Below are 8851 nucleotides of genomic sequence, written 5' to 3'. Positions count from 1 at the left end.
GTGACAAGCTGATAGGCGCTGCCGCACAGCCCGGAAACGAGGGGTTCAGCCAGGGCTAGGTGCCCAAATGCAGCTGGCTGCGTGGAGTGAACCCAGGTACTCGTGAGGGGACTCGCCTGGTGCCCCGGTGCCTTTATCCTGCTGTCTGAGCTGCCCCCTCCTCTTCCAGTGTTGCACTTTGTGTAGGATGTACTTGCATCACAGTGGGGGTCTTTTTGTCTACTAGAGACAGTGGGAAAAGCCCAGGTTACCCTCAGGGAGGTAAAGGCGCTGATGCTAAACCATCAGGCTCTTCCTTGCATGTGCTGTTAAATGATTGTGTCCCATTCCTCATTCCCAAAATGAGACCTGGAAAGCGTTCAAGGTGCCGTGTGTCCTTGGGTGCATGTTCTGCCTGGAGTCTGTGTGAGGACAGCACCTTGGCATGCACTGCGCTCCCTCCTTCTGTCCCTCCCCTGTGCTCGCTGACCTGTGCTGAGGCTTGGAGCAAGCGGTGACGCACCCACCAGGCTTCTGCTGCTCACATTCAGCCGTGTCTCTTGACGAGCAGCTTGCCTCTGACCATGGCTGAAAGCACCGACCAGGACTAGAGGATCCCAGTGGAAGCTGGGGCACTGGCCACCTTTGCTTTGTCTGCTGGCCTCCAGCAGAAGAGGGGATACGTCTGACACCCTCTGTGCAACATCTGAGCCTGTGTGACTTCCCTGGCAGGCAGGAAGTTCACTTTTCCCTGCCATCCTCAGCTGGGAATGGGGTGAATTGTGGTCTTTCCCTCTTGGTGCTGTTACAGGAGGGGTCTGCAGGCCAGGCTGGGGCAGGGCACTTCCATTCCTCCTTCCGAAGCCAGGCCAGGATGCCAAATGGCAGGACTGAAGCTGCACAGCAGAGGAGCATGTGTTCCTGCAAGCTGGCAGAGTGGAGCTCGCCATTAGAGCCCTCATGAGAAGGATTTCCAGAACTTGTGCCAAGTACTGATTCTGTGCGTTACTTGGGGCAGGATTTGAGGTTCCCTACTCCTCTTTCTGGTGTCGCCTGTTGACTAGGCAGCACCTCCCTTGCTGTGATGAGCTCCCCACTCCACTGTGCATAACACTGGCCTAGGTGCCAAAATCAGGACTTGAACTCTAAGCAGCAGCAACTGCAGCTTTGAATGTGGGTGGCCCAGGACTGCAATTCCATCGCTGGCCCAAACAAGGCTGTACGTGTAGCATGATACCCTGTAGCACAGGATGTGTCACATGGGGATGGCATCTGCCAAGTTTCTCCTTGGAACTGGGGTTGCAGTGAGGGCATCTCCAGCCACCTCGGTGGTGGAGGCTGATGCAACTACAGACCAGGCTGCAGGTGTGGAGGAGCCATTCAGTGAGCAGTGAAATATCTGTGATGAACAAGGTGGGGGCTCTTGCCCGAGAGAGGTGCTGGGAGATGAAAGGAAGGGATACCAGAATGCTGTTCACCTTACCCAGAAGGTAAGGGTCATGGCTGTCATACCCCTCTGCAGCTCCCTGGTCTACCTGAGCATTGCAACCCTCATCGTTGAAGCAAAGTCTGTAAAGTCCATGCCTGCTCCGTGCCTGAGATCCTAGAAGTTCATCTCTTCTGTGCTATTATTGCTGTATGGCACAAACCTTGAGCTTTGCACCCTGTTCTGGTTTAGATTCTTCCCCTGCCTCCTTACTGCGATGTGGCACCACCCTTGCTGAGAGGTAGACCTTTTTATTTTAAGCACCTTGAATAGTAATTGCTGAGCTGGTGTTTCCCATTACAACATTGAACCAAGAGAATTGCTTCCATGTTCACCACCCACTGCTAAAGTGCAAGCTCAGGAGTCCGCTTGTTCCTCTGTGTACACCAGTACAATGGTGTCACAGCGCTGGCAGCACTGTCCCAGCAAGTTACAGGTCATTTAACTTGAGCTGTAAGGATCTCAGTGGTGACCTTGTACTTGCCTCACTGCTGTGGACGTGTTAAGCATTGCAAAAGCAGCAAATGGATTTTGTGTTTGGAGTTTCAATGTTCAGGTTGCTGGTCTGGGCCCTGTTCTGCAGAATAGTTCAGCCAGTGCTGTGATGGTTTCAGCGCTTTGGCGACGAAGGACTTCATCTTAAGCTGGAGTCTTCCCACAGGCGTCCCCCTTCAGCCAAGGACTCCCAAGCCCCCTACAACTGGCCTGAAAGTGTTCCATTTATGGCCCATTGGGCCACTTTTACCCACCCTCCCTGGGCTCTCAGAAGAAGACAGAAGTTCCTTTTCCTTCCAGAGACATGACTGACTTTAAAGGCTGTCAGATCTGTGCTGCAGCTGGGCCACAGCACATCCCATGCGGGTTAGGTTATGCCTGACTCTCCATAAAGAGCTGGATACCACAGGGATGATGAGATTTAGACAGTACTCCAGCTTTATTTGCAGCTTGGCAAGTGCATGACTGAACTTAGACTTCATCCTCCTGTAATAGCTGTAGGCTGCTCAGGGCTTTAGGGTGGACTTTGGGCTCCAGGTGTATTGCACCTAGCTTGTCCCCGTTCAACATTCTCCCTCTGATTCAGGCTAAGCAGTGAACAGCTAAAGCTCTTGCTAATGGCTTTTTGCAGCAGAATAACTCCCCATTATTCCTTTGGAGGGCTCTGCATGAGCCATGTTCATCCATGGTATGGCAGGGGTTGTGCAGAAGACGCTGCCCTCATGTGGGTTTTCCTCCTGGCACAGCACTAGCCAGGCAGTGGAAAGGGCAGGGGTGTGCATTTGGGGGTAGAGCTGCACAGGGTGTATGGTTCCTGGCTGTACTTAGCTGCTGACAGCATGCCTGAGGTAGCATAAAGCACCATGTACTGCTTTCCAGCTGCAGCACTTCGCTGTGGCTTGTACCTACCCCAAAAATAGGCAAGAAGCTCCCTATGGAGCTTTCATTAAAAGCTCCATTGATTTCTTTGGGTTTCTGCATGGCTGCCTGGCAGCTCTAGTAGCATGTGAGCTGGACCCTTCTGTAACCAGCACAGAGCATGCTTTTGTTCCTGCTCCCCATCCCCTCACAGCCTATCAGGGTCCTGCTTAGGGATTTCATTTTCCCTCACTATTAAATGGCATTCCTTCTACTTCAGCAGTACTTGGCTTCTTGACAAGAATTGTAAACTAAGAAAGACTGCAGAAACTGAAATGTTTTAAACACAGTTCCCCAAGAAGGACATTCATGCTTGTCAGCCCAAGCTCACATCTTGGCGTGAGGAACTTCCGGTACTTTAAAAGGATGGAGATGGGGAGATGATATGTCCTACATGCAGTTTCAATTCCCAATTTCCAACTTCCTTAGAACTGCTAAGAGGCACTATTCCAGTGGCTTACACATACAAAACATGCATTAAAGCAAGTATTTTTTCAGTGTTTTTAGAAGTACCCATTTTCCTAAAGACAAGGATGTGCAGCTTCTGCTGCAAGATCTTTCTTTTCTCTTTCACTCCTAAGTATGCTTATTGAACTGTCAAGGATTCCATCTTCCCGCCTTCCCTTCTAGCCAGGTCTGTTGCTATCATATGTCTGTCACCAGCTCTTATGATTGGTAATGCTGTAGTTCAGGCTAGCAAAGGCTGAACATGAAAGTGTGTTGAGTAGCACTCTACATTTGCCGTGAGATGACAAGCCTCTTCTGCTTCTAAGTAACTGAAAGGTACAAATAAACTTACTTAAACACTGCTGTGGGGCAACAGCCATGCAACACTGAACTTCATTTGCTCAAGATTACTTTTGCAAAATGCATTCACAGTAAATAAGTTGAGACAGCGATGAAGTTCTGTCAGTGGTGCCTCTTGTGCAAGTGCTGCTTTTCCTGCCTGTGTTTGAAGGGAAACCAAGTGTCCAGGCAGGTTACTGGGGCACAGCACTGGGCATGGAAAGGAGCAGGCAAGTGCTCCTCCTTCCAAGTGCTCCCCATACGCTGTGGTAAGGGTGGCACTTCAGAGCAAAACCCTCCCCCAAAGGAAGGGTTGGAAGAGATCTTGGAGTGTGCTTGGCTGTGGGAAGGACTTACGGCAGGTATGTGTAAGGATGTCGTGAACTCTCTGAATTGCTCCACAGCCACCTGTGCCCTTAACACTAATAGTCTCTTGTGTGCTTGCAGTAAGCAAGCCCCAGGGCATTTACTGTGGCACTGTGCTCTGCTGCTTGTGCTCTTGCAAAGTGGGAGAAGGAGGTACTTCATAGCATAGTAGTCATAAGGGCTGCTGCCTGAAAGGGATGGCTCTGCTGCTGACCCCTGCTAAAGGAAAAGGGATGCAGCCACCTCCTGCGCATAAACCAAAGGGCAAAACAAGAGTGGGACACAGGCCCCGTGGCAGCTGTGACCCTGTGTGGGATGGGGGGACCTCCCCGCAGGAGATGCGGGGTCAGGGTCTAGCTGCATTAACAGAGAGAGCTGAGGAACAGCTGCTTGTTTGCAGGACATGTGCTTAAGATGGACAAAGGAGGGCTGGGGAGTGCTGCAGGACTGCAAGGTGTGCTGGAAGCTGCAGAGCTGGGGCACAGTGTGAAGGAGTGAGGAGCCAAAGAAAGGAGTGTGAGAGGAATGAGTGTAGGGCAGCAAAGGGGAGCTGGTGAGAGCCCCTTCATTCCACATCCCAAGGTCTACGCCAGCAGAAGTATCTGGCCACTCTGTGCTCATTGAAATGTTGCTGCTTTTGGGGTAAGTGAAGCTGTGATCAGAGATTCCTATTAAATATTAACCTGAGGGAATGCGTCACCATGCTTGCTGCTCTGCAGGAAGGAAGCCAAGAGGCATCCCAGATAGGCACAGGGTACAGGGATTTATCCCCATTACAGACATGCTGCACATGAAATAAGGAGCAGGCAGTATTTCTCTACCTGCTGGGCTCTCTCCTTTGGGAGGAGGAAAAAAGTACACTATTCTGCTTCCTACAGCACATGCAGAAGTGAATCTTAGCCCTGCTGTTCTGGATGAAAGACTCCTTCCTTTAGAAGACACCTGCATGATGTCTTAAACCAGACCATTTGCAAGCTGCAGAAGTTAGCAGCCCCTGGTAATAAGCAAAACCCAATGAGACTCTGGACAGAATTAACTTAATCTCTGCATCCTTCTTATTTTATGTCAGATTTGGGCTCCCGCACCAACCACAAATTGCTGGCACTGTAACAAGGTTATCTACCGGGTACCTAAGTGGTGAGAAGAGTCACAGCGGGCATCTCTAACACCATTTTTTCCCCTTCCAGTGTGTTCCATGGGAAACAGTACCAGCCAGCTCTACAGCGCACTCACCAAGACGCTGAGCAGCAGCGCTGTGTCCCAGCACCAGGACTGCCTGGAGCAGCCGGACTCGGCACGTCTGGATCCTATAGACCCCAAGGACCTGCTGGAGGAATGTCAGATGGTTCTGCAGAAGCGGCCACCCCGCTTTCAGAGGAACTTTGTGGACCTGAAGAAGAATGCTGCCAGTAACCACCGCCCCATTCGGGTCATGCAGTGGAACATCCTTGCCCAAGGTAGGAGCTGCCTCTAAGCTCAAGGTGTGACCTTGAAACCAAAAGCAGCAATGAAAGTCTTGGGAATGCAGATGTGTCTGTGTGGTTAGGCATGACTGGGACTGCCAGAGCAAAAACAGAGGCTGAGGGTTGGAGGGGGATTTTCAGCACTTGGAATAGCGGCTTGCCTTCCGTCCTATAGGAAGAAGAGGTCTCTCCTTGCAACTGTGATACCAAAGGTAGCTCTGAATGCCTGTCTTAATCTAACACAGTATAGTCAAAAACCTATGACCCATCATTTTTAGATAGTTGGTAATCCCCAGAAAAAAACTCATCCTTCCCTAAGTTTTATTCTTTGTAAAGCTTCTCTGTAGTGTTCTAGTTCATTTTTGGAGAACTATTCAGGGATTCAGATCTGTTATGGGAATTCTTAATTCTTCAAAATAATTTTAACTAATTTTTTTTTTTTACCCCTCAGACTCCTAAAATCAAAGCTGTAAATTGACTTATGCAACAGTCTCATCTTAAGATCTTTTGGGGTGGTTAATCCCCCATGTAGAGACTGCCTTAATGTTTTACTTAGCTGTTAAGTCACTCCTATCCCACTGCGTTTTTTCCCTAGTTTTAAGCTGCAGCAGCTGTTATGTGGAAGCACTTGCCGCAGTGTAGTGACTGTTGGGAAGGCAGGGAGGAAGTCTTTAACTTGTATCTGTAAAGGGAACTTACGTTTTGGAGGGACTTCAGTGTTTTGAGAAGGGGTTCTCAAACCCACTGGCACCCTTAAAGTCGGCAGCTCCTCCTGAAAGACCCATCACCTGCATGGAGAGGGATGTACGTGTGTTTTACAGAGAAAGCAAAGCCTTGTGCCACTTCCCTTTATAACCTCTTGCACCATGACAGACTGCCTGGTCTTGTGCAGGGCTGCAAGCGCTTACTGCCTGCTGCAGGGTGGGAGCTGGCTCCTGGGAGCAGAGCCTTACCTCTGCAAAACCTGCAGGAACATGGCCCATTTTAGCTATTGGTAACTGTTTATTTTCTCTCCCTCTCCGTGCTCATTTCAGCTCTTGGTGAAGGCAAAGACAACTTTGTTCAGTGCCCCATGGAAGCTCTGAAATGGGAAGAGAGGAAGTGCCTCATCCTGGAGGAAATCCTTGCGTACAAACCAGACATCTTGTGCCTGCAAGAAGTTGACCACTACTTTGACACCTTTGAGCCGCTCCTCAGCCGACTGGGCTACCAGTGTACTTTCTTCCCAAAGCCATGGTCCCCGTGCCTGGATGTGGAGCAGAACAACGGGCCGGATGGCTGCGCCTTGTTCTTCATCAAAGACCGCTTTGAGCTCATCAGCAGTGCGAACATCCGGCTAACAGCCATGAAGCTGAAGACCAACCAAGTGGCCATAGCGCAGACGCTGAAGTGCAGCGAAACTGGAAGACTGTTCTGCATTGCCGTCACTCACCTCAAAGCCCGTACGGGTTGGGAGAGGTTTCGGTCTGCGCAGGGCTGCGATCTTCTCCAGAACCTGAAGAGCATCACCCAGGGTGCAAAGATCCCTCTGATTGTCTGCGGAGACTTCAATGCGGAGCCAACTGAGGAGGTCTACAAAGAGTTTTCCAACTCCAGCCTCAACCTAAACAGCGCCTACAAGCTGCTGAGCCCCGACGGGCAGTCAGAGCCCCCTTACACCACCTGGAAGATCCGGCCATCGGGAGAGTGCCGGCACACGCTGGATTATATCTGGTATTCCCAGCATGCCTGGATTGTGAACTCAGCCCTGGGCTTGCTGACTGAAGAGCAAATAGGGCCCAACCGGCTGCCATCATTCAATTACCCTTCTGATCACCTATCTCTGGTGTGTGACTTTAGTTTTAATCAAGACCCTGACAGACTGCTGTAATGTGTTGGAATGCCACCTGGTATTGCAGTGTCTTAACTCACCACTATTTTATTTGAGAGAGAACTTTTGAAGCTGGAAGCTATTGAGGGATGAGGAAATACTGTTGACTAAACATTATTTCAGGCACTTGTTTGCAGTCACATTTGCTATTCAGTGCTTGTGAATCTGGAGCCTCCAAGGGAGGAAGAAAGGAGTCTGTGTTCTCGTCATGGTGTTCTTGCCATGTCAGGGTTTGAAAACTAGAAGGCAAATGAGCTTTACCCTTTCACTAACCCTGTGTTTAAGGTTTAATCCTCTAATGAATGTGGAGGCTTTAGTATTTAAATCAAAACACTTGTGTTTGTAAAACAACTTGCCCTGACAGCATGCTAGTTTTATTTATTTCATGTTTAGCTTGTGCAAGTACCAAAGGGAACGAGGCTTTACTACTCAGTGAGATTCTCTTAAATCTTTTGCTGGTCCAATTAATGCAGTTTACACATGAACAAATTAAAATCACATTAGTGTTGTCTTCTCTTTTTCACGACTTGAGATGATGATTTCATTACAAGTGAATGGAGAATAGCACAGTGTGAGGAAGCCCCCCTCCAGAAAGAGCAGGTGAAGAAATAAGAGGCTGACTACATCGCACAGTAGTATCCTCACCTTCCCAGATGAATGTGCATGTGTCCATTACACACATCCAGCCTGTAGGTATGTATACACAGTGACTCTTACCTCTGTCCCCTCTGTGTTTGCCTCAAGAGGACGCATCTAACCAGGGAGTATTTCCTCCTCTGCTTCAAATATGACTTTTCTAAATGGTTCAATCTTACTGTTTCAGTGAAGGGCCAATCCTTCTGTTGAAAGACTTTCTTTTATTTATCTTCAGAATCTAAATCTACACTGGAACCTGTTAGATTAAATTTATTTATTGAGAGAAATGTGTGATCCTGCATCTGACTTGAAGTCATACAGCAGCAGTGCTCAGGAGCCTCTTTCTGTGGCCCAGGGGAACTCTAGCTAAGCACCTATGCTACAGTAGAGCTGTGTTAGTATAGTAACTCTTGTGCATGGAGTGGTGCTCATTAGTATGACATTGGTATTGCACATAAGGTTGTAAACGTGCCACTATGCTGGAAAATGAGGTAGGGAGAGAGGATGGCAAAGAAGACAACAGCTGGTGTTGGACTAACATTTAGATCGTTGGGAAAGATGAGGCAGAACAGATAAAGCAGTACTTCCATGTAAAGTAAGGCCTGTAGTAACTTTTAAATGTTCCAGGTGTTTATTAATAAAAGTCTTTGTCAAAAAAAAGTCATGTTTCTGCTGCTGTCTTTTTCATTTCCCTATTGCAAGTAGGTGACTGCTGGAGCTTCAAGTTAGTGGCCATCCTACCCATTCCAGACCTCTTTCCCCTGACCCTGCAGTCCTAATCTTACAAGTTGGCATGGCTGCTTTTTTTCCCACGGCAAGTGCTCTTTCTCAGACTTCAAATGCCCAAATTGC

At 49.0% G+C, this 8851-nt stretch overlaps 1 protein-coding gene across 1 annotated transcript; it reads left to right on the top strand.

The window, feature by feature from the left end:
- Positions 1-5175: 5175 nt before the first annotated feature.
- CCRN4L (CCR4 carbon catabolite repression 4-like (S. cerevisiae)) lies at positions 5176-7753 on the top strand (the record flags this gene model as incomplete). Its single annotated transcript, XM_010019277.1, has 2 exons — positions 5176-5487; positions 6528-7753. Coding segments are annotated over 2 exons (1148 nt in total), but the record flags the coding sequence as incomplete, so codon positions are not given.
- Between the last annotated feature and the right edge of the window lie 1098 nt (positions 7754-8851).

This window comes from Nestor notabilis, unplaced genomic scaffold (assembly GCF_000696875.1).
Source record: "Nestor notabilis isolate BGI_N333 unplaced genomic scaffold, ASM69687v1 scaffold32337, whole genome shotgun sequence".
In the NCBI taxonomy this organism is placed as follows: Eukaryota; Metazoa; Chordata; class Aves; order Psittaciformes; family Psittacidae; genus Nestor; species Nestor notabilis.
The sequence above is the reverse complement of the archived record's forward strand: the minus strand, read 5'-3'. Positions and strand labels throughout refer to the sequence as shown.